At 28.1% G+C, this 26,956-nt stretch overlaps 2 protein-coding genes and 1 pseudogene across 3 annotated transcripts; all 3 read left to right on the top strand.

Moving 5' to 3' along the window:
• The first annotated feature begins 850 nt into the window (after positions 1 to 850).
• LOC111041245 lies at positions 851 to 4,338 on the top strand (annotated as a pseudogene).
• A 5,543-nt stretch (positions 4,339 to 9,881) lies between these two features.
• On the top strand, positions 9,882 to 16,924 carry LOC111041248 (dynamin-1-like protein). Of its 2 annotated transcripts, none has more exons than XM_022325469.1 (3): positions 9,882 to 10,073; positions 14,418 to 15,841; positions 16,019 to 16,924. In XM_022325469.1, the coding sequence occupies exons 2-3, from the start codon at positions 14,441 to 14,443 to the stop codon at positions 16,631 to 16,633; spliced, it is 2,016 nt and encodes a 671-aa protein (XP_022181161.1). In that variant the 5' UTR covers positions 9,882 to 10,073; positions 14,418 to 14,440; the 3' UTR covers positions 16,634 to 16,924. The 2 variants fall into 2 exon arrangements, with proteins under 2 accessions (XP_022181161.1, XP_022181160.1); XM_022325468.1 differs by lacking the exon at positions 9,882 to 10,073 and adding an exon at positions 11,105 to 11,340.
• Positions 16,925 to 19,526: 2,602 nt separating this feature from the next.
• On the top strand, positions 19,527 to 26,415 carry LOC111041258 (dynamin-1-like protein). Its single transcript, XM_022325480.1, has 5 exons — positions 19,527 to 20,193; positions 20,330 to 20,427; positions 21,763 to 21,892; positions 23,713 to 25,151; positions 25,693 to 26,415. The coding sequence occupies exons 4-5, from the start codon at positions 23,733 to 23,735 to the stop codon at positions 26,359 to 26,361; spliced, it is 2,088 nt and encodes a 695-aa protein (XP_022181172.1). The 5' UTR covers positions 19,527 to 20,193; positions 20,330 to 20,427; positions 21,763 to 21,892; positions 23,713 to 23,732; the 3' UTR covers positions 26,362 to 26,415.
• Positions 26,416 to 26,956: the final 541 nt, after the last annotated feature.

Raw genomic sequence — 26,956 nt, 5'->3', positions numbered from 1 at the left:
CCCCCCCGAAATTTCTGGCTAAGGCCTTGATTTTCATATGTTATTATATAATATAACATATTTATACTCAACCCCCCCAAATATTTTTCTGGCTACGATCTCGATTGACGAAGTAATAAATGAAGCGGTAGGTAGTTATCAACCTACTCTGTCCTAATTGTGCTGAATACAGGTCTGAAATATGATGGTGAAAAAAGTTTGGAAGCTTATCTATTCTCAAAGATTGGTATCTGCGTATTGAATTTGTGTGTAAAAACGTATTCTTGGGCAGCAGGTTGGTATGTAAAATTGGAATTATCATCGAAAAACATTTTATCCTTGGCATTCGGCAAAAGATTCTTCCTATATACGAGTACTTGAGCCGCAAAAATAGCCTATCGTTCAGATGTGTATAATATATACATTTCATGGTATAGCCCAGGAGGCATATTATGTTGAATTACCCAATAAGTAACTTATTTAATATTTTGAACATTTTTTTTTAAACAAAAGTAAAAACCAATGAGAGGTATAATCGAACCTATATTATGTGATTATGGCTTGGATAGCTTTTGTGGTTTCCGAAATAATCGATTACTAACAAAAATATGTATTATCATTTTGAAGTACATTATGCCAATTTAAGATATCACATTCTAATATTCTATACATACACGTACTGTTTACATTTGACTTATTAAATAGTATATAATTATAGTATATACTATTCTTACTTAAAATGTTAAATGCCCAGCTCATAGTTTTGATAACAAACACTTAAGTATCGTAATTTATTTATCTGTATTTATAATAGTTAAAGCGAGTGGAGTATAGAGGCGTAATACTTAAAACAAATAATAACAAATTACTTTTGACAATACGGTCCCACTTAAATTATGTATGCGATAGAAAACAGAGCCTAAATTAAGATATACAATTATTCAAGTAAGATATAACAAAATATTGTAAATTTACAATTATTTTTTTTTCAATTTTAACCAACATTAACTAATGAGGTACGTCGTATTTGAATTTTCTAATTGTTGACTTGAAATTATCGTTTTTTCTAACCTTTTTTTTTCATTTTTAATAACGATTTTGAAAGCGACTTAAATGTATGCTAAAATACGAACTTCAAGCAATTTATACCTGTCCTCATAATGATAATAAATTTATAAATCAGTCATTAAAATTTAAATTGTTAAGTATTAATTATTGTGATATGAATACCTAAGTAAATAATATTTTATATATCATTTTAGATTGAAAAGTTGTAAAATGTACAATGAATTCACTTATACAAATCGTAAATAAACTTCAGGATGTTTTTTCTGTGTTTGGTGAACAGCAACTTACTGATTTACTACAAATTGTGGTAGTGGGAAGTCAAAGCTCTGGAAAAAGTTCAGTTCTGGAAAGCATTGTTGGATGATCATTTTTATCTCGGGGAACTGGAATTGTTACCAGGGCGCCATTAGTTATACAAATGATTAAATACACCAAGAAAACAAGAAAATCTATGTTGAAGTCAAATAATATCGAAGACACTGAAAAAATAACAGAATGGGCAGAGTTTCTACATGAGCCAAATATATTTTATGTCGATTTTGATTTGGTACGCAAAAAAATTGAATCTAGAACAAATATTCTTGCAGGAACTAATAAGAGCATCACTAGCACTCAAATTGTATTGAGAATTCACACTAATCGATATGAGCTGACGTTTATAGATTTGCCAGGTATAACAAAAGTAGCTGTTGGAGACCAACCGCAAGACATATATAAACACATCCAGAGATTAATTATTTCTTATGCAAAGAAACCCAATTCTATTATTTTAGCAGTGGTGACTGCGAATACGGATCCATCAACAAGTGAAAGTCTTCACATGGCGAAGAAGTTGGACCCAGATGGAATCAGAACCATAGCAGTAGTTATAAAATTGGATCTAATCGATAAAGGAACACTACAAGACACTAGCGATTTACTATGCGGTCATAAGATTCCAGTGAAACTAGGTATTATAGGTGTGGTGAATAGAAGCCAAAAAGAAATTGTTGAAAATAAATCAATGGATGCAACGTTAGTGTCCGAAACAGAATTTCTAAAAACTAATTACCCAGATATATGTACGAAACACGGAAACGAGGCGTTAGTTCACACGTTACAGCTAGGCGGTATTGATAACACAAATAAAAAAAGTATATCCAAAACTTAGAGTTGAACTCGAAGTACTTAAAAAGAAATTGGAAAGACAACTTTTGCCACTATGCAAGCGTACGAAGATACTATGAACGGTAATAAAATCGATGTTTCGGTTGATGAAATTGTTGGCGGTGCCAGCATAGCTAAAATATTCCAACAAAAATATTTAAAGACAATAAACTCTATTGACCCACTTCAAGATTTATCAAATGAAAATATTGCAAATATTTTATCAAACACATCGGGCACTTACCAATGTACTTTTATAAATGAAAAGGCGTTACACAAAATTATAAGACGGCAATTAAATAACTTAATCGAGTCGTCGTTGGACTGCGTAGAGTTGGTATGTCAAGAGATGTTAAACCTTTTTGATTCCATTGACGTCAAGTTATTGGACACACTTAAACGATATCCACAACTCTATGAAGATGTAAGTTAAGCCTGAGTTAAATGATTTTGTATTTATAATTGAAAATTGTTTGTGAGTGCAGGTGAGTACAACTTTTTGGGCATACCATTCCATGAGGTATTAGGTTCGCTTTTTTGGTTTAATGTTTAGAAAATGGACAAACATCAAGTATTAATAGTATTATTTACTATATTAACATTCATCAGTGGATTTCTGTTTGAAACCTAAGGCAATTCTACTTACAACAATTAAAAAATATTAAAAATGAATACCCAATAGTAACATTTTTTCTTTTGAACTTCATAATGACTAATTTGAATATTTAAAATTTAGTTATTATACTGGAATTCAAAAAATAATTATACTAAGGACCAACTAACTTTTTATCTTAATAAAAATCACTTATATACTAAGTAATTAAAATAATATAGAAGTATGTTAAAATATTTACGTTTTTTCCAAAAAATAGTCAAACCGTATAATTAATCAAAAAATAAATAGTTTATGTGGTAAGTAATTAGTAAATAGTAATAATGTACTATTTATAAATTATCCTAGTAAATAGAGGGTGACACAACACTCAGAATCGCTTTTCATTTGTAATGTTTTATCATTGAATTAAAATTACATTCATTACAGTATTCATTGAAGATACTGAAGAAGAACGAACTATTTTTTATTTTTGTAAAGTCCAAATCATGTACAAACAATATTTTTAATGTTACCTTATCAATCTCCTCTTACCTATATTGTAGAATATGGTAATTACTATTATTGTTCTCTTTTACAGAAACAAAACATGCTACTTATATTTCAACTTTTTAAATTAGGTTATTCATCTTACAGTGTAATGGATGTATTCAATTTGAATTCAATGAATTTAATTATTGTGTACAAAAAACAAACCGAGCTAAAGAAACGAATGCATAGCCCCTATTTTGACGGATGTATAGGACATAGGTATTGAACTATTGAACACTTTACACTTTACTGTTCATATTATATTACTAATACTTAGTGATTTCTTATCACATTTTTAGATTTTATAAATGTATGTTTGTATCTTAAAGTAATAAAACTTTTTATTTTAGGTGCGAAAAGTGTTGGAGAGGTTGCTGGAAGAAAATGTAAATTGCATCAAATAATTTATTTCATCGTATATTGAATCTTATCAGGAATTTATAAATACAGCAAATCCAGATTTTCATTTGGAACTAATGAAGACCGACGATACAATTCTAGAAGAAATTCTCGCAGCTGTTAACATAAAAAAGCACGAAAGTGATTATAAGCCAGAACTAGTTTTGAACCCAGGCAAGATGCCAATTTTCCCGATACCCGACAGAATGGCTCAAATCGAAAGATTAAAAATTATTAGAACTCGAATGTTGAATCAATTATTATCAGGTCTGAATAACAAAGAAGTATCTATGGAATCGGCTGAACAGGTAAAATTACATAGAGATTTAAGTCAATGTTATTTTGAATACATCAGGAAAATCGTGCGGGACTATGTGCCTAAAAGAATTAATCACAAAATGGTTATATCGTTTTTAAAAGTTCTAGATAAACGTTTAAGTGAAGAAATATTTCAAACATATTTAAAAAAAAATAAAATTGGTGAAGTGCTTACAGAAAGCAAAAGTATCATAAATGATAGAAAAGATGTTGAAATGAAATTGGATGCTGTTGGAAAAGCGTTAAAAAATATGGTTGATATTCAATATTTTTAAATTAATAGAAATGTATATTCTAACCTTAATAATAATATTACAATTATTGTGAGTGCAATAACTAAAATCAACAATATTATTTTTTAATCTTAAACTATTTTTAAACTATTTTTTTTTAAAAATTATGTAAAATTGATTGTATCAATTATTTTAAGCTTGGCCAAGAATAAGGCAGTTTTATTGCATATGTATCTATTATGTATTGCTCATTCTCTTACAAATGTTGATTAACAATTCAACACACATGATTTTAAAATAATTTTTGATTAATAACTGCCATAAAAAACATAGTACATGGAAATATGGAATGGAATGCACATGATTTCATAATGTAGCACTAAGACTTAAGTTAAGCATGAATGTATCGCATATTTACTTGACTACAATAATCATTATGATTCTTATGTAATTGATTTGATTATTTTAAGTTTTCTGATAAATATTATTATTTAGGTACTTATACAGTTATACCTATAAGATATTTATTTATAAAGTGAGTTCCGCTTAATGTTATCACTGGTTTATAGAATCAACGAATCAACCGTGTTTATTAAAATGAAAAATGAAAATCCCAAACCAAATTGTATGTTACTAATGTTAAATTGACCTTTTATTAGAATAGCTAAGTAAAACCATTTTATTTTTGAACTTATTAGTATGAGTAGTATGACAGTATATCGTTGTACGTTATTATGATATTCAATTATCTTTGTGCGTCGTGTACTTGTGTCATTTATTATGTATGTTACATTAAATATGTAATTGTATAAAAAGATTGAATCATGAAAAAAATGTTGTAAATGTTTTATAGAATCAACCGGTTAATAGAATCAAAACGACCTGCACCAAAGTGATCACATTAAGCGGAACCCACAGTATTAGTATTAATTAATATAGTAATAAATAATAATATATACCTACATTACATGTTACCACATAACATTTAGATTTGAGAAAAACAAAATTAATTATACCAATAATATTTAAATATTTAAATATAATAATAACTTAATACTTTAATAACAGTATGATATCACCAAGCGGTTTATCATCACAATTGTTTTATATAATCTATTCTGGATATTTCATTTGATGAAAATTCATCAATGATGGCTAGAAAACCGAAAATTTTTTATCAAATGGTGAAATATTTTTCAATAGAAGCTGTTTGGGAATTTACCTATTTGTAAAACCTTTTTTGAGCTGGGAGCCGTTCGGAATTGAGCAAACAACGGATTGCCGAAAAAGACGCAGGCCTTCATGTTACTCTGTTCGGGCGTTGTCCAAATTCAAACATAGCAGAGATTCGATGGATTCAAACGCATATTGTATCTGCCTACACACACTCTATGTAACGATAATACTTAGTTAAGGTTGAGATGTTTATGATTTTGGGTGTTTTTTTTTAGGTCTATAGCTTTCATCCTTGTATAGAATTTACAATAAATTTATTTTACATGTATAACAATTTAAAATTTTTATTAATGAGTGCATATTTTGTGTTTCTTCTGTTTTTTAAAGTATACTACACAATTTTCGATACAAAAAATGTATTTTATATTATTAATATTATAGTAATATTATGTTATAATTTATTTATTTACATAAACACAGTTATTTTACTGGAAGGTTTTACTTCTAATAGATTCAAGAATTATTAGCAACAAATATAAGATGCAGATACACTGTTGACAATTTGATACTAATTATTATTGTCCAATGCAACACTCTCAGTTAAAATATTTAATTTAATTTAAATTTATATCATATTTCATAAAATCGTAATAGCTAACATTATAAATATAACGAGCATAAAATAGGAAGGTATTTTTTTTCTGTTTTACGAATTTTTAAATAAATTTGTCTTTTTAAAATTGACTTAGTGTCTAGATTTCTTAATTTTTCATGCATATTTAGCTTTTTTCTAGTCCATAAGTGCATATATATTTATTATTTATACATTTTTTAATAATTTCAATGACAATTCACAATCTATAAACAATTTTTAGGAAATTTTCAAAATATGATTAAAATACCATCATGAGTAAAGTGTAGAGAAAGAAATCCATCAGTTACACCTTCAATTTAAATATTAAAATAAAATATTTTTATATTACCTAAGTGAAGAATAAAAATATTTAATTTATGTTAAAATGTATTTTTACCTTTATGTTCAAACACTTTTTTCTAAGAACTAAATGCTGTAAGTCTGTAACCCAAAGTAAAAAAACAATTATTAATAAATGGGCAAACGTTTAAGAAAACATACTTCATGTTGGTAGATAATAGGTATACGTCATATGAATAAGTAAATCACTCTAATATTAAATATAACAGCACAAATTTAGGACTGTTAAGCTCAACACAACAAATTGTTCATGTTGTATGTTTGTAAGACAAATACAACACGTCATTCGAGTGTGGCATCCTCTTGGGATAATAACTAATGAGTAACTAAGTGTAAAGTATATACGATTTTGAAGTTTTTCATATCCAGTTATTGGCAGTTTCTGACTTAAATCTTAAATCTTAAGTTTTTCAATACGGTATACCGTTAACCGTGGATAAAATACAACGGACGCCGAGGCCGATTACTATAATTTATGTTATTCTGTCCTTATATTAGGTATTTAATAATAATTTTTATAATTCCTTATAAAATTATAAGAATTCGGACTAAATTATGTGTACTTATAAGAATGTAATATTAATAATCAGAGCTCTAGACTTCTAGCATTTGCATATTAGTTTGTAGCACAATCAAAGATAGCAGAGTAAGCTACAAATCCGTTTCATACTAAAAGGAAAGCAGCTTTAAAAGTTTTTTGTGCATATTTTTGCATATTTTAGTGTATTTGCATTTTTTCTGCTATTTTTATAAGTATCATGCTACTTTTTGCATATAATTTATTAATCTGCAAAAATTAAGTAGTTTTGGGGTTTGTACTCAGTGAGCGGCAAGTGTTAGTTTAAATTCCCATTTTACAAAAGTAAAATGTAAAAACGTGAAGACGCTTATTCGTCCTTACACCGTAAATAGGTATAAAAATAATATAATCTAAGTTTATCGACAGGGGTTGTTAATTATCTGACTATATTGAAATAATTAACGATGTAGAAAAATCATTTGAAACTCTACGAGGTCCAATTAGATTAAAAATACAGTCAAAATTAAAACAAGTGTTAGAAAAAAACACAAGTCTATCACTTTTGAAAAAAATTTCTTGCATTTTTTTGGGTATAAGAGATATCGAAGAATTAGAAGGTTTTCCAGATGATTTTTCTAGTAGTGATGTTGCATGCTTCAAGTTCGTCACTATCACATCATTCGATGTAGAACGTTCATTCTCAACATACAAAACATTTCTGATCAATAATAGAAGATCGTTCAAATTTGAAAATATTCACAAACACGTACTAATACAGTGCAATTTTCAAGGTATAAACAAAAATTTATAATTTATAAATAATTATAATATTTATTTACTTACTGATTCATTGAATTTTACCAAAAATGTTTGCAGAATGAAGAAATCATACATGTACAATGGACGACAAAAAGAATACTCGGGAATATTTTTTAAAGTTAGATTATGTAATTATTAATTAAATACCTATAAATAAATATTTTTAGAATTAGAATTAATCAAAATCAATTTTTTTAAATTTTTTTATTGAGCATATTACATTGCATATTTTATCATTTTTTAAGGCATATTGTAGCGCATATTTCATGGTTTTTTAGTCTAGAAGTCTCGAGCCCTGTTAATAATTATTAATTATTATTTATTTATACTTCACTTAGATTTAATAGTACGAGTATAATAGTTTTAATAGTGTAAGAGTGTAACACATGTGCTATGTGCATCATGCGTAAAAGCGTTTGGAGGGATTTTCTTCTTTGGCCGCCTAAAAAAAAATTTGTTTGAGCGAGTTCCTTATGGCTTATACTGTGTTTCAGTGTTTCTCGTTTGTTCGAGTATGATACAATATAAATTATAAAAGATAAAAGATAAAATATTAAATTATAAAGATTAAGATAAAATATTATGCTGTCTGATTAATGATTATGGCACAAATGTTGAAATGTGGGTTAGTTATTAGTTATTACTTACCTATTACGTATTTATGTATAGTTTACCAAATATGGATTTTCAAATTGAAAACAATTTTATACTACAAACTTTAATAAAAGATACATTTTGATTGAATGGATATCAAAAAAAGGTCACTCAAACACATCACAATAGTATAAAATCACTAGCCCAAATGGTAAACGCAATATGCTAAATATTGTCTAAGCATATTGCAATTTTTTACTAACTCGCCCAAACGCAACCCACCCGCTCAGGGCAAATAAATAAAACATTTAAGTTACCAAATTGCCTTCCAGTCGATATGCCTTCGACTAGTTACATCTGCACCCTGGTACTTAACCAACAATTATCTCCACAAAGATCTCGAAATCCAAAATCTCAACCAAATATCCAAACTTTACTACACCAGACTCCAAAACAAATATTTCAACAACACTTAAATCCACTAATCTCGAAATGATCAACTAACACACTTTACACACTCCCTGGTAACCCGCGCCGAAGACTCAAAAGGCTATGGACCTATGGTGTAGAAATCTACTTTAGTAAACGAGCTAAATAAATGCTGGAGGTCGCTACCAGGTAAAACTTCCGATCCTCAAATTAATTATCCATTTATTTATTATTGTCATTTTATTTTTTCTCTTTCTTTTTTCATTGTTATTTCTGTCACTTATAGGGTGTTACTACTGGGTATCTTCCCTAATCTTATTATTCATACCATTGTTACTTTTCACCTATCAAACCTACTTATTATACTAAGAACATGTATAGATTGTAGATTACTTCAAATAAATAATAAAAAAAAAAGTTACCAAATTATAGTAGACAATTAATTTACGATAATTTACATTCAGTTTAACAGAAACATATTCATTTTAGAAATTGTTTCATAATTGAAATTAAAATTCTCTAATTAATTACATACAATATGACTAAATATGACTTACTATAACAACATAATGTTCTATTAATAACGTAATTTTTGGTGGATACCTAGTAAAAAGATACGAAAACAGTAATAAATTCTTGGGTTGAATGCTGAGACAGGGAAGATATACATATATATGAAAATATAATAATTCTGTACAGTTTATATTTCTCTTTAATTATGTGCATAAATTAATAATCGTAATGGTTACGTTGGCCACATGTATGGGATTCTACATCGATGTATTTTATTTTCGTATTATTTTTAGTTTTTCTTAGATAAACAAACGTCATGTAGATTGTAGTCTGTAGATATACATATTACAAACATATTAATACATACATACAGATATTATAATATCTGATAAGTACTGCCGCCGTTCGCCACCACGCCGCTCAAAAAATACCGAAATATAAAAATTATACATTATATAGTTATAGACTAAACAGTAATTGTGTTATCGCTGTTTCTTCAACACTACTGATGAGTCATGTGTCGCGGGGTGCAGCGCTGTGCAACGACAGAAGTCGAAAATACGAGTCACAACTATATTTTTTTTTCACTTTGGTCATTGGCGTCTCGATCATTAATCTCATATTTGTGGTCTCGATTTGATCATATTATTATTATTATTATTATTATTCGACAATTGAAACATTTTGACAAACCATTAGAATCATTGCTACCCGAAGCGTGGACCTAACAATTTTATTACCGTAAGTACACTAATAAATGTTAATGTTGATACCTGATTAGATCTTATTTTTTATTTAATTTATAATACCTATATAATTAAATTATGTAAATTAACACTTGGTAGGTTGGTTGCCTGTCAAAAATATTATAGTTTTTGTGTAATTATTGAGTACTTGAAGTTGGCCCACTAACTTTGGTGTACTTTATCCACTCAAAATCTTTGCAAATATTTTCAAGTCTACTTTCAGAATAATTTACTAATTTGCCAATTTCTATTAACTGAAATAATTGGGATATAACACATCACGGAAACCACTAAGGTCACCAAAGTTGTCGTATGATTTCGAATTTTGTATTTAATGATAACATGTTATTTGCGAAAATTCAAGTTGTTATGTTTGTAGTGCTTAGAAAATAGCTTAATCCAGATAATTATTCAAATAAGAGAATATTTTAATCAAATCTTATTAAATTTCTGACTTCTCCTCGTTAAAATCTATATATTATAATTATATATATCTATGACATGCTACAACAAATGTTGTTAATTTATTATGATGATTACAACTTAATTATATTATTTTTATTTTTTATAGTCTACAATGTGACATCGCCTTATAGATATACCATTGATTTCAGATTTTATAGTTTTTATTTTAATTTTAATATCTACATAATATAAATTATAAATAATTTCCAAAATAAGACCGACCGATAATACATAATTGTATTTAAATTTTAAAGTATATTTTACAAAAAAAAAAAATTTTTCTGTTTTTAAGAATATTATTACTACATTTTATATTCGTATCAACGAATTTAGGATATCATCAACTGTCATTAGCGGTTTGTAGTACCTTCCTATCTACAGCGTACGATTTGTTATAATTTGTTAACCTTCAGATTAGATAACAGTACGAGTAGTAAGTTTACCAATTTACGTTAGTTTATACGATATTAAACATTAGTATTTAGTATATCAAACAATGTAATTGTATTAGCAGGACACCAATAATTAAGCGCGTCATCACTTCTACTTTCCCATGTTCGAGATATTTTTTTATCTTTATTGTAATAAGACTTATAATGTCCTATTCATCACTTATTAATCAGTCGGCATTCGATCCTCGACAGTCAGTATTCACTGTGTACTGTCTATAATTAATACAATCTGTCTGTTTAATTTAATTTAGACAAAAAGCAAAAAGTACTATATAACCTCATAACTCATAAGTATATAAGTACACATATTGGAACAACGACTGAAAGCAATATTATAATTAATATGTAAGTTGTTATTAATTTATCACACGAGTTAATTTTATTTTTAGATGCAGAATATTATTTTATTGTCAATTCCCCTTGTATCCAAGTTTATATTTTCATCGCGACCCTTAAATGATTAAAATATGATTGATTCATTTCGATCCTTTCTTTTCCGTGACCTTGCAATAGTATGTTTGTTCTTTCTTTCTAAAGTTAATAGTTATATAACATTGGTTGTAGTCGTGCGAGTTTATATTTAATCTTTTAGACATATTTTTATTCTTAAGTACCTAATAAATGTGGGCCCATGTTATTTCGTTTTGTAAGTATTTTTATACAGTTTCTATTCAAATTTGAATTCCGTACATAAGCATAACCAGTGGTGTACTCAAGATTTTTCAATAGGGAGAAGCGAAACATCGTGAAATAAAATGACCTAACTAATAGTAATGAATTATAATATAGAGGCTTGGCGTGACGCGTTGGCTGCTATATACCCGTCGCGGAATGCGACTGGGAGTAAGTAACGGCCACTGCTATTAGCTCCCGGATGGGTGACCACCCGGGTTCATAGTAGTTAAAAACCTTGCCACACATACACGTGTTTACTACCTACCATAACAACCGTAATAATTGTAAAAACAACTTACCGCGCCAACCTTATCCCTACCGGCTACCACAGTTCATAACCCCTACAACAGCTAATGGCCATAGTCACCGGGCTTCAGTTCAAAAAAAAAAAAAAATTCTAATATAATTTTATAAATATATGTAACATATAAATAAATGGTATTTAGTATGTAGCGTTTTATGATAAATTGTGATAGCTTGCAATGCAGGTATTAATAATTTTTAATTATTATTTTTTATATAACTAGCAGCTCCAATATAATTTTGTTATTTGGTCCAATTATCTAATTACATTCTCCTGGATGCCATTTGAAAAATAACTTGTTTATAATAAAAATTACGCTTAATATTTCGAAAACAATTACCAACATTTTTGACTATTATTTACTATGAACGTAGTAATTTTAAAATGATAAGGGTTTTTTTTGTGTGTCTATGTATGTATACGATGAGTAGTTTAAATCACGCTTAAATTATGCTTCGATTTTCAACTTCAGTATCTTTTAAGGTTGGAAAGTAAAAAATAGTTGATGCATTCGGGAGGTCAAAATTTAAAATTCCCAGTAGCTTTCAAAAGCGCCGGGAAAAACAAAAAAAATGAAGGAAAAAAAGAATTTTTTACACAAAATTGATGTAACTCTAAAAATTTTTTCTTAGATACACGAAATGAAAGAACTGAATATTTATATTAGTATTTTGAATGCACCATAAAATCTAACCATTAAAATATTTTGACTCATAATGAACTATTGATAGACATATACAATTTTCGATTTTTATAAGTTTTTTTTAAATTAATGTCGATAAAATATTTATTTGGTCTATCAAAAAACTTGAAAAATTTAGTAGGTACAAGGTTCCTTGTACATTTTTGTTAGTGGAAATTTTAAAAAAAGTTGAGCTTAAATCCACATTGATTTTTTATATTAAATTAAATTTTAAATTTTGAGAAAGTTAGAAATTCATAAAAAAATTTCTTTATAGTTGTAGTATGGAAATAATATTAATTTAGTCTAATGGGTACCTCTATTAATAATAACGATACAATAATATAATATAAAATATCCTAGGCCGACAAACCGTGTATCTGCCCAGAATCGTTTTTCGTATACAATGATAGTATACCATTGGGTTAAAATTTAACATCATCCATTCATCAACATTATCCACTTGTAACTTACTATACAGCAGTGCATCCCCTACTTACCCATTTTTTTAATTTTTATAACTAACACTTGAAAACATTTATGCAAGTGGTTTCTCATAAATTGTTCTTATAGGAACCGGAACATAATATATAGTTCAAAATACTCAGAAAAATATTCTGATTATGCATGAATATGAAATTGAAAATGTATAAAATATGTATGTCGTCATTCTAAAGAGCAAAAATCTTTAAAAAAATGTTACTCAAAATTTGTTCTGTAGGTTTATATAAACAAATTTAATACATTCATTACAATTTACAGAGACTTACTTAACTACAAGGGACACTCTACAAGTGCTATACGCCTTTTTTTTTTTACTAAATATTTATTAAAAAATTTTTTTTTGTAGGTAACTATTCTTTAGTATTCTAAATCATATTTTCATATATTTAAATTTTTAATTCAGAAAATGTAATGTTGTCGTACAAATTCTCTTATTAAATGACTCTTTTTACTATAACTTATGAAGCCGATGATTTTTTTGGAAACCGGTATACCATATATATAGTATAAAGTGTAAAATAAACAAATACAAATTTGATCTAGAAATAAATGTAAGCAGAATGACAAACCTAGAGAAAGTACCATGTTTATAGTGAATAGATTTATTTTTATTTTAGTTGATATTTTCAATGGGTAGTTAAGTGCTCATGAACTGAAAAATCATTAATAATAGCAATAACCTATTTTGCTGAAAATAATATTATTTCTTATTATAAAATCATAGATACTGAGCCTAACTTAAAAATTACAAATCTACCTATATATTATTGGATTGTCTAATATCTTGGGTATATTAAATAATAAAAATATTTAATATACAATCTCAATGTATTATTATTTGTAAATATTAATCATGTTATGTGTAACGCAAAAACAAGTTTAAAAACATAAGTTTGTACCTTTAGTTTATATTCTGATTTTTGGTGCACTCAAATTTGTAGTTATATCTAAATGTTTAAAAAAAAATAAAGCAATAAGTAACAACAATATAATAAACGGCGAATGACATACATTCTCCACTTATTATATTACTTACTCCAAACTACATTTGGGGTTTAAAATGCTTAAATGCACAAATATGCATAATAACAATAAAATAGATGTTGTTAAAGTAACTCATTCAAATATTAGCTTAATAATCATAATCAAAACAATGTGTACTCCTCATAATTAACTATCAATATCTAATCCATTATAAATTAAATTTTAAACTATTGACTATTGAAATTCTAATAACACATTTTTTTGTTATTTTAGATTCAGACAGTACGAGATTAACAATGCAGTCACTTATCCAAGTTGTGAATAAACTGCAAGATGTTTTTTCGGTAGTTGGTGAACAGCAGATCGTTGACTTACCACAAATTGTGGTTGTGGGAACACAGAGTTCCGGTAAAAGTTCTGTGCTGGAAAGCATCGTGGGAAAATCATTTTTACCTCGAGGAACTGGTGTAGTTACCAGAGCGCCATTAGTTATACAAATGATTAGGTACACTGAGGAAACTAGAAGATCCATGTTATTGACACATAACATCGAAGATAGTGAAAACATAACAGAATGGGTAGAGTTTCTACATAAGCCAAATTATTTTTTTTTCAATTTCGATTTGGTACGCAACGAAATTGAATCTAGAACAAACATTCTTGCAGGAAATAATAAGGGCATCACTAACAGTCAAATTTTATTGAAAATTCACACTAATCGCTATGATCTGACTTTCGTTGACTTGCCAGGTATAACCAAAGTGGCGGTTGGAGACCAACCTGACAATATTGATGAACAGATCCAAAAATTGATTTTTTCCTATGCAAAGCAGTCAAATTCTATTATTTTAGCAGTGGTGACTGCGAATACGGACCCCTCGACGAGTGAAAGCCTGCAAATAGCAAAGAAGTTGGATCCAGAAGGCATGAGAACTATAGCTGTAGTCACAAAATTGGATCTAATTGATGATGGAACATTACAAGATACAAAAGATCTTTTGTGTGGTCGCAGGATTCCAGTGAAACTAGGTATCATCGGAGTTGTTAACAGAAGTCAAAAAGATATCATTGAAAATAAATCAATGGAAGCAACGCTATCGTCAGAAACTGAATTTCTAAAAACTAACTATCCAGATATATGTACTAAACACGGCAATAAAGCGTTAGCTCGTACATTGCAGATGGTATTAATAACACATATTAAAAAAGTATATCCAAAACTTAAAGTTGAACTTGAGGAGATGAAAAATAAATTAGGCAAGAAATTGATGCTACTGCATACTCCTGAGAACAAAGTATCGTTCGTAATAGGACTTTTAAAAGATATTAGCAAATCGTATGAAGACACTGTGAATGGAAATCAAAGTGATGTTTCGGTCGATGAAATAATTGGCGGTGCAAGTGTTGCTAGAATAATCCAACAAAAATATTTAAAGACAATAAATGCTATAGACCCATTACAGGATTTAACTAATGAAAATATTGCAACGGTATTATTAAATACATCAGGTACTAACCAAAGTACTTTTGTCAACGAAAAAGCATTGCAAAAAATTTTAAGTCGGCAATTAAATAACTTAATTGAGCCATCGTTGGATTGTGTAGAATTGGTCCGCAGTGAGATGTTAAACATATTGAATTCCATTGATGTCAGATTGTTGGACACACTAAGGCGATACCCACAATTGAATGAGGACGTAAGTTGAACCTCAACTAATTGTTTTGTATCTGATTTTTTTTTTGTCGCAATAACTAATAATTATTTTAGAGGCTGAGTATTAAATAATAATATTGTAGATGCCCTTACTGAAACAAAATAGTATTGCGCCTCTGGTATTTAATTAGGTAATTAAATAAAAATTGTTTGGTTTTAGGTACGGCAAGTTTTTGAAAATTTGCTGGAAGAAAATGTAAATAATATCAAAGAATTTATTAGATCATACATAGAATCATATCAAGAGTGTTTGGATACAGCAAATCCAGATTTTATATTGGAAATAGTAAAATCAAATAATACAATTCAAGAAGAAATTCTAGCTGCTGCAAACATCAATAATTACAAAGATGACAGTGACTCTTCTTCCGACGGGAATTGGAAAGATATGAGCAAGGACAAAAAGATTGAAATTAATAGAATACAAATGTTGAATCAATTATTATCAGGTCTTAATAACACCGATGAATCTTTAGAATCGTCAGAACAAGTTAAATTACATAGAGATTTAAGTCAATGTTATTTTGAGTACATCAGGAAAATTGTGCGAGACTTTGTGCCTAAAAGAATAAAACACAAAATGATTAATTCGTTTTTAAAAGTCCTTGATAAGCGCTTAAATGAAAAAATTTTCCAAACATATTTAATTGAAAAAAAAATTGATGAAGTACTTTTAGAAGATGAAAGTTTCCAAAAGGATAGACAAGATCTTGATATCAAGTTGGACGCAGTTAACAAAGCTTTAAAAAGTATGATTGATATTCAATATTATTAATCTATTCTTTGAAAATATATATTTTTACTTTTAAATTTAAATTTACATGCAATACAACAATAGTTACTAAAAATAATGTTTGTTATAATTTTTAAAACAGGATTATTATATTTCTTAACTATATATTTGATAATATAGTATAAATGTCTTTTTATGCCCAACTTAAAGTAAAGTTAAATGTAAGGCATTTTTATTCTTTGTAACATGTGTTTTATTTATTTATTAACAAATTTTGGCGTTTATTCATTAACGACAAACCCTTAAAATAATAATTATTTTTAATTTATAATATTGTAGTGTGTACTTTTATTTGGTAAGTAAAATTTGTAAGATAAATAATTAACACCAAGTTTCACTAACTCAGCACATTTCAATAAACTAAAATTTAATTATAGAATAGAAAAGTATATAGATATATAATAGCTATTTAGGCTAAAAAATAAATAATATTTTTTTAAAAAATGTATTCAGTAAGAAAACTCCGATAACTTATTCTGCTGTATAGTGGATACCCTGATGTGTAGATATAGTCACTACAATGCAGGCATGTCAAACTCAAATTCATAGGCGTAACTATAAGGTGAGTTAGCGACGATCGCTGTTCCTGCCCTAGGGGTTAAAAACAGAATTAGGTTTTCCTAATCTTGTCCTATAATGCGCCCCACCGCAGATTGAGATCTATTAGCAACTGTAACGGTTCAATTTGGTCATGTTTGTAGGGGAGGATTGAAACAACTACCCCCCCCCCCCTAAAAAAAAAAAAAAATAAATTGGTTTAAATCATAAGCACCTCTCTAACAGCCATTGTGATCTTAATAAACTATAAAGTACAAGTATAAAAACATTTACGCATTAAAATAATTAATTACATACTATTTAATTAAGTTGTAAAGTACGCTTTCTTTATGTAAATTTGTACAAATACCTACTGCGTACGATACCAACCCCACTTGTAATTACGCCATTGGAGCGGTTACAGAACGATTGTCACAATAATATGTGACCTAGTTCTCCACCACTCGATTACCATTTATTATTATATTTTATACACATACTCAAAGGATATTATAGAAATAGAAAGTTTGTGTAGTAAATAAATCTGATGTTTAAATTGTAAAAAATGTGTGTGGTACAACTCTAGATGAGTTTCCTGATTTGCACCGAAGTATAACATTATAATTTATAATATAGTAATATAATTTTATTTATATTTTTTTTTTTATTAGAAATAAGGCTTCAACATCACAAGTTATTAGCCTAGCGTAAATTAAAAGTGTTTATATATTTACAAATATAATTAACAGTTATTACAGATATCTTATTGAAATGTGGAAGAAGGTAATTAAAAAAATAATTAAATAAATTAAATTCAAGGGAAATGGGCACTCAAACGGCGCAAGCAATTGTGATTATTACTTCACTATCGTTACTAAAAACTTATATTTATAGCTTCCGATATTTTGACCTACACCAAATACAACTGCTTGTCCGTATTCTTTTTTTTTGTTTTTTCCAATTATTAAAAAATTAAAAATAATTACATTACATCGATCCATAGTTAATTATAAATCCGAACTAGGACCAATTTTCTACCGGAAATCTTAATCATATATTAATGAAAAATGTTCTATTTATATCTGAAATTTGAAAATTTTTCAAGAGTTCTCACGATTTCCTACTTTTAACAAAAAAAAAAAACAATTTACCGCAGTTAAATACATTTTTTACGAGCAACTGAAATTAAAATATTTACGACATCAAATATTCACCCAATTTTTAACAGAAAGATTTTTTTATTTTGTTGTAATTCAAAAACTAAAAATCATAGATACTTGAAAATTTTATCAATTGTTTATATAAAATGATATTTCTACATTCAATACAAGGATACATATGAGTTGTTATGATAGCAGTTGAAAAATATTTAAGATACATAGTCATGATTTTTGTAATTATTTAATGTTCAAATTTTTTCAAACGTCTGAAGTGTAAGTGGTGTCGAGATCTCTTAAATTAAATTAAATTAAAAAAAAAAAAAAAATTTATAAATAATTATCAAGCCATCAGAAAGTGCTATCAATGGGTGCTTCTTTCAACAAAACCTCATGATATGAACCTTTATCACATTTTCTTATTGTGTCTAGTATGGATACAGATTTTAAATTACTTTTGAAAAAAAAAAAAAAAAAATTTACGAGATCATAATCTCAAAAATACAAATTAACAAAATATTCGATTTTTACAGCTAAGCATTTTTTTTAATAAAAATTCATTTTTATAGATTTTTAGGACATCAACGTCGGGGCTCTAATAATGATATATCATTGAATTAAAATTTAATACGTTCATTACACTATTACAGCGATCACCTCGACAACTATATAAGTGTCAGAGAGGTGGTAATGTGGTACAATGGTGAATGGTGATCACTTGCTCACCATTTTGACGATAATCTATTATAATTTTTATTTTTTAATTTGATAGATTTTTTTAATTAAACCGGCATCAAATCACTATTTTAAAAAATAGAAATTGTATTTAGTTATGTAAAAATAATAACTCCTATCAGTTTTTGTTTTACATAATAATATTATATCGTTGGTAGCATAATAAATTTTACATATTTATTTTGATATTTATTATTTAATATTTTATTGTTTTTTCTGTCATAATAATATGTACTAGCTTAATGTATGGAATCGATAGCCGGGGAGCCTGTGGAATCGACATAATTGTATACGAATTACAAATGTTCGGTGGAACTGATAAACACCCCCCCTATACATACAATAAGCATATTCACCATACGTCCATACACGGATACAGCCGATACACTATACAGGCATCCGGTAGTGTCTAGTGCCATGGTGATGACTGAGTAGGAGACAGGAGATGTATAAATAGTAAATTAAAGCTATTAAAAAACTAGTTCCACAATTTTAAAAAATAGTTGGATATGTCATATGTGGATTCGTACTTATTGCTTAGTTTTATTTCATCAGTTTAATTGCTTACTAATGTTCAATGTAGGTATTATTAATTATTATGGTTTTTCCAATGCCACGTTATTTATACTTATCTGTGGCCTTATTAGTTATTATAAAGTTATAACGATATCTGAGTGAGTAGGGATTACTGATTAGGAAAATGGATACCTAATGTCCTAATGTCATAAGAGGCTATATAGAGGCTAATATGCAATAGCCATTGGGTGATACGTAACGTATTGCTATTTGCGACGTGCGACTTGCCGTAGAGGTTGATCATTCTGTAATTCTAAAATCTAAAATCTGTATATTATATAAGAAAATTAAAATTGTAGTTAAGTATAACTGTATAAGAAGATATATTTTAAGGTTTTATATATTTTTTGTCCAACTGTGCCTTTCTAATTATTGGTTATTAGTATCGAGTATTCATTAATCACTATTCAATGTGTATGAACTTCAAAATCTTATGTTATTTTTCTTAGATAGCTTCCACATTTCTACATTATATCATATACTCATTGTGAAGAAATTCAATCATTTTAACTGCATGGCTGCATTGTTGTATTATTTGTAAGTAAATTTATTAAATACCTACTTATTCAAATGTCCAATATACATAATATAAGTGCTTAGGTACTACTTATGTATAGGTATGTTATACCTTTTTTAAATTGTGAGTATTAATTCCTATTTCTCATTACCCTAGGTACTTTTTTCTGTAAGATATCAGAAATTTATACCAAAATTGTTACAGAATATGTAAAAAGTGAAGATTTTGTGATAATAGAATACGTTTAGTCAAAGGTAATGGAAGAAAATTATTACTTTATAGCATATTATAACTTATAATGTACATATTTGTTTATTTTAAAAGAAATAATATGATAGCAGTCAATTTTACACTATTCAATGTTGGTCTAGCCGACCAGTTACCCGGATTAGGGCACTTGGATATTTAATAATTTTTCAATACTGAGGGTCCATTGCCTAATGGGAAATTACTATTTAAACTATTTACATTATTCAATACTGATTTAAAGTTGCAACACACTGCACTAGCGGTGGTAAAATTATTTTATCTTAGTGGTGCCACCACTACCACTGCAGTGTGTAGGGATCTTAATGAGTCGTAACTCGGACAGTTAAAATTGTTTATTAACTAATGACAAAGTCTTAGTTTATTTAACTCATTGTGCATCTAAGTAAGTTCTTAAATACTCCCAGCACTTACAATTTTTTTCAACTTAACATAGATTTTCAATAAGCCAACAATATCTGTATCATTTGACTTGTTGGTTTGTTGTAGAAGGCATCATTTACTTTATAAACATAGATGCAATTATTGATGTGTTAGGATCTCTGCTATGAATTAAAATAACTACTATTTTTATAATAATAGGTACCTATATAATTTTCTGTTATATGTTTACAATGTTTTATAAAAACAAGTATCTAAAACATTGTTGATTATAACTTTTTTTAATAATTTAGAATGACAAATAGGTCTAAAGCAATAAATTATTTTTATTGCAATATATTAAGACAGATCATTTTTTTATTTAGTAAGTTTAGTGCTTTGGTACCTATTCAAAATGATGCATAAATAAATAACCAGGAGCCCAGACCAACACTGGACTCTTAATAATAATAATGATAGTAATAATACCTATACTTAAAAGGATGCCATGCCTAACCTAACCCGCAATAGTACATTCTGAATATTTTATTTAACTCTATTATGTTTAATTTTAGAGTGAATTGGCCTATTATTAAATTTAGAAGTAAGAAAAAAATAATGCTCAAAATTCACTTTGAAATTAAAAAATAAAAAGACATCCATGTCATTGACTATATAGTAGATAATATTTTAATTTCCAAATTTGTTTTAAATAAATATTAATTTGATGATGGCTAATCAATGTTGTTAAGGACTATTGCCAGTTCAAACTTAGTTATTTCCTATTAACCATCAATGGTGAACCATCGTACTTACTAATTCTGGTAACACTACAGCCAGTTTAATTTCTAAAGTAATTGAGTGTTGTGAAACCAAATTGGTTGAAAAAAAAATGTACTATAATATATTTTTAAAGAATAGTGTTTTGCTTTAAATTATACTTGTAACAATATCTTTTTTAGGTTGAACTTGAATTCCGGTATTAATATTCAGACAAAGAATTCAAATAGTATACTCAAATATTAAGTTAAAAAGTATAAAAAATTAATTTTTTATTTGGAGTGCTATTGAAAAAGACACATTTACGACCAGGTAAATATTTAATGATTATTTTTCTTTAAAAAAATTGAACTATTCTTAACCATGAGCTAACCTAATCATATTATCTTTACAATATTATTGTACTTACATAATGATGTGTTTCTGAAAATTCTGGGTTAAGTTACCTTCTGTCGAACAAGAAATGATGTGTACAGATTAACCATAACTTAATAAAGGGCTGGTGTGTCTATTCAACCCATTGAGCTAAAAATAAAATTTTTATAAATAAATAATGGTGGAGAGGGTGTTTCAAATCATTTTTGTGACTTTTTGTTTCTCATTAACATAATTAATTTAGAGCTTAGGCATGTTTTCATTCCAAATGCAAAGTAACAACTCATTTTGTAAAGTGATAATATTTTTAAAATCTGATTTGAATTTATTCTAAATTCTATTTGAGATTGACCTCCTAGCTCTTTCGATTTTATCATTCTTAGTTCTAAAAAATATTCTGAAAATTAAAAATGAATTAATTGTCATACTACAATTCATGGGTGAGTTAAAAACAAAAGACATTACAATAAATTTAAATCTAAAATTTTCAGATTTCTTATTGCTTCATTGAACCAAATGATTAGTTGGAATGAAAACACATAAATTAACATTACTTCACCGCTTACCTACTAATATAGAGTCTCGGTAATCCTGACATCTGGATAATCCAGACTATCTATATTTCATACTTAAGTACTCATGTTATGTGTTTGTATTATTATTTCAAGTGATTTCAGTCTTATTTTCTTTAATTTTCTTTAAATTTGTATTGATACGTGTATATATGTAATACATATATCACAATAATAACAAAAATAATGTGTAATGTAAAATTGTAAATCAAGAAATTTTGAATTTGTATAAATACATGAGGTGAGGTGTTTTTTATTTATATTTATTAGTAAGTTAAAAAAAAACTTCATTCCATTTAATCCATATAGAGTCCGGATTAGCTAGACTACTATATATTATATTTATTTTTAAATTATAGCAGCTAACCATGAGGCTTGATAATAAATGTAAGAAACTTATAAAAAAATTGTTATTCTGATGCTGTGAGATGCTCACTGCTCAGGGTCCTTAGGGCCCACCACTAGCCGGCTGGGGATCCAGAATAGTGGGAGGTCATTCCGATGACCGGGTTGACCAACCGACGTCAACTTAAAACCTAGTCGGTGCCACGGGAGAGGGGAGCCCCATCACACGCTATACGGCTCGCCGTCAGAAGCGATGCCCCTCAAGGTTGAGGAGCCTACCTCGGCTGAAACGTGGTGGTTGTGGGACCAGCGCTTGATAGTAGAACAGCAAACCACTGCACCTAGTGGGAGGTCTGGTACTCAGGTGGCACTTAATTGAGTCATCCCGGACCTCAAGAAAGGACCCTTGGGCCCGGTGCCGGTGACAGAAGACCCTAGCCCGGCGGCGCTTGTGTCGCCGCACTAGTTCCACCCTCGCCCGTAAGTAGCGCTAAGGCATGGACGAGCGGCAATAGGCGAGAGCCAAAAACCCGGAGACGACTGCTCAGGGTCCTATTATTAGTCATAATTAAATAATTTGATTATTAGTTACTATATTAATTAACTTTTTATCAGTACATAAAAAAAAAATTTTTAATAAACTTTTTATAGCTCCCTCAATACATCATGTATCCAAATTTCGTTATCTCATAACATAATTTAAAAACCAACTAATTTTAATTTAGCCTAATAATATCAGTTCAGAATTTTGTTTTTCATCTATTTCTCAAATAAGAGCTCCTAATATTGTCTAGTATTGTTGCAATTCTAATTATTGAATTTTATTTTTTATCAAATTAGATTGACAGTGTGAACTGACTATGGATTCACTTATACGAATTGTAAATAAACTTCAGGATGTTTTTTCTGTGTTTGGTGAACAGCAACTTACTGATTTACCTCAGATTGTCAATTTACCACAAATTGTGGTAGTGGGAACTCAAAGCTCTGGAAAAAGTTCAGTTCTGGAAAGCCTTGTTGGAAAATCATTTTTACCTCGAGGAACTGGTGTAGTTACTAGAGCACCATTAGTTATACAGATGATTAGATACACTGCAGAAACTAGAAATTGCATGTTGAAATCAAATAACATTAAAGATAGTGAAAACATAACAGAATGGGTAGAGTTTCTTCACAAGCCAAATTTATTTTATTTTGACTTTGATATGGTGCGCAATGAAATTGAATGTGAAACAAACAATCTTGCAGGAAATAATAAGGGCATCACTAACAATCAAATTGTATTGAGAATTCATACTAATCGCTATGATCTGACTTTTGTCGACTTGCCAGGTATAACAAAAGTGGCGGTTGGAGACCAACCTGACGATATAGACGAACAAATACAGAAATTGATTATTTCCTATGCAAAGCAGTCAAATTCTATTATTTTAGCAGTAGTGACTGCGAATACGGATCCGTCAACGAGTGAAAGCCTGCAAATAGCAAAGAAGTTGGATCCAGAAGGCATGAGAACTATAGCTGTAGTCACAAAATTGGATCTAATTGATGATGGAACACTACAAGACACTAAGGATTTACTGTGCGGTCACAGAATCCCAGTGAAACTAGGTATCATCGGAGTTGTTAACAGAAGTCAAAAAGACATTGTTGAAAATAAATCAATGGACGCTACGCTAGTGTCAGAAACTGAATTTCTAAAAACAAACTATCCAGATATATGTACTAAACATGGCAATAAAGCATTAGCTCATACATTGCAGATGGTTTTGATAACGCATATTAAAAAAGTATATCCAAAACTTAAAATTGAACTCGAAGAAATGAAACATAAATTGGGAAAAAAACTTTTGGTACTACATACACCAGATAACAAAATATCGTTTTTAATAGGGCTTTTAAAAGATATTAGCAGATCTTATGAAGACACTATAAATGGCAATCAAAACGATGTTTCGGTTGACAAAATTATCGGTGGTGCTAGTATTGCTAGAATAATCCAACAAAAATATTTAAAGACAATAAATGCCATTGACCCGTTACAGGATCTATCAAACGAAAATATTGCTAAAGTATTATTAAATACATCAGGTACTAACCAAAGTACTTTTGTCAACGAAAAAGCATTGCAAAAAATTTTAAGCCGGCAATTAAATAACTTAATTGAGCCCTCACTGGATTGTGTAGAATTGGTCCGCAGTGAGATGTTAAACATATTGAATTCCATTGATGTCAGATTGTTGGACACACTTAGGCGATACCCTCAACTCAATGAAGATGTAAGTTAAGTCTCAATTTATTTATTTTATATTGATCATACTAGGTGATTGTTCCTTAGTGGCTTATTAAATGCATATGTATAATTTTTTTTCATACTATTAATTACTAGTGTTGGCCTACAATATAATTTTAATTATTGATATCTTTTCTCAATATTGTATCGCTATATTTAAATATTGATAATTTTGATTCATCAATGCATAAAAATATTTAAAAAACATTTATATTTTTAATTTTGTATTCTTTGATAGGTAATTTCAAATGAATTAATAAATAAAATGTTAACTCTTAAGTTAATTACTAATTTGGTTATCTTATATAATAAATGGTAATTAATAAAAATAGAAATAATCAATGAACAATACCAAATAAATTATTAATTATATATTGATTATATTGGAATATGGATATCGTTGGAAAACACTAATAATTACTGTATAGGTAGGGCGACATTAATAAAATAGGTAGTCATTGCTGAACTAAAGTTATTTCATGACTGGTATGTAATTAAGTATTTAAAAAATAATTTTATGATTTAAGGTGCAAAAGGTTTTTGAAAAGTTGCTGGAAGAAAATGTGAATAACATCAAAGAATTTATTGCATCATACATAGAATCTTATCAGGAATGTTTGAACACAGCAAATCCAGATTTTATACTGGAAATAGTAAAATCGAATAATACAATTCAAGAAGAAATTCTTGCTGCTGCAAATATAAGTAATTGCGTTAATGAAGATCCAACAGATAATCATTCAACACAGCATTGTTTTACATTCGGAAAGCCAATTCCCCAGGCAATTGCTCAACCAATTCCTGACAAAATGGCCCAACTCAAAAAAATAGAAATTAATAGAATACAAATGTTGAATCAATTGTTATCAGGTCTTAACAATCAGGAAGTAACTTTGGAATCGTCTGAACAGGTAAAATTACATAGAGATTTAAGTCTATGTTATTTTGAGTACATCAGGAAAATTGTACGGGACTTTGTGCCTAAAAGAATTAAACATAAAATGATAAATTCGTTTTTGAAAGTCCTTGATAAGCGCTTAAATGAAGAAATTTTCCAAACATATTTAATTGAAAAGAAAATTGATGAGGTACTTTTAGAAGATGAAACTTTTACAAAAGATAGAAATAATGTTGAAACCAAATTGGATGCAGTAAGAAAAGCTTTAAAAAATATGGTTGATATTCAGTATTTTTAATTTATTCTTTCAAAATATAAATTTTTCAAAAAAATACATTATCATAATATAATGATTAATGGACATTTGTTTAAACAGTTTCTAATTTAATTTTTCATGTTACAATAATATTTATATTAATAATTTATAATATTATAATTATTATTTATTTTTTATGGTTAAATTCAAAGCCGTTTTATTTTATAATTCATAATCATAAACCATTCTAAGACTATTATAATTGGTATTGTATTTTTGTAAATTATACTGGTGCCTTTCAAATTTTGTGTATACTGTATAGGAAACATAATATTTATAGTATAATATATTAAATTCTAATTCAACAAAAAAGTATAAACTGTAATACAATTTATGTTTTTGTATTTGTATAAATAAATAAATTATAAATCTTAGTCATTCCATATAAATGTCATCTGCTTTATAATTAACAGTAAAAAAGGTGTGCTCCTCATTTGAAATTGAAAATAAGTTTTATTATAACTTATATATTAAGTAATTGTTGTAAATCGTAATATTTAATGTTATGTTTTTGATAATGTATTATTATTACTCATTAATATAATCTACTCCTGATTAAAAATTGTAGATATAATCA

This window comes from Myzus persicae, unplaced genomic scaffold (genome assembly GCF_001856785.1).
Source record: "Myzus persicae strain clone G006 unplaced genomic scaffold, MPER_G0061.0, whole genome shotgun sequence".
NCBI classification, from domain to species: domain Eukaryota; kingdom Metazoa; phylum Arthropoda; class Insecta; order Hemiptera; family Aphididae; genus Myzus; species Myzus persicae.
Note: the sequence above shows the minus strand (reverse complement) of the source record. Positions and strands in the feature narration are given on the sequence as shown.

Coding starts and splice junctions, on each gene's coding strand:
- LOC111041248 (XM_022325469.1), top strand. CDS start 14,441: ATGCAGTCACTTATCCAAGTTGTGAATAAACTGCAAGATGTTTTTTCG. Junction 15,842..16,018: donor ACCCACAATTGAATGAGGAC/GTAAGTTGAACC, acceptor GTTTGGTTTTAG/GTACGGCAAGTTTTTGAAAA.
- LOC111041258 (XM_022325480.1), top strand. CDS start 23,733: ATGGATTCACTTATACGAATTGTAAATAAACTTCAGGATGTTTTTTCT. Junction 25,152..25,692: donor ACCCTCAACTCAATGAAGAT/GTAAGTTAAGTC, acceptor TTATGATTTAAG/GTGCAAAAGGTTTTTGAAAA.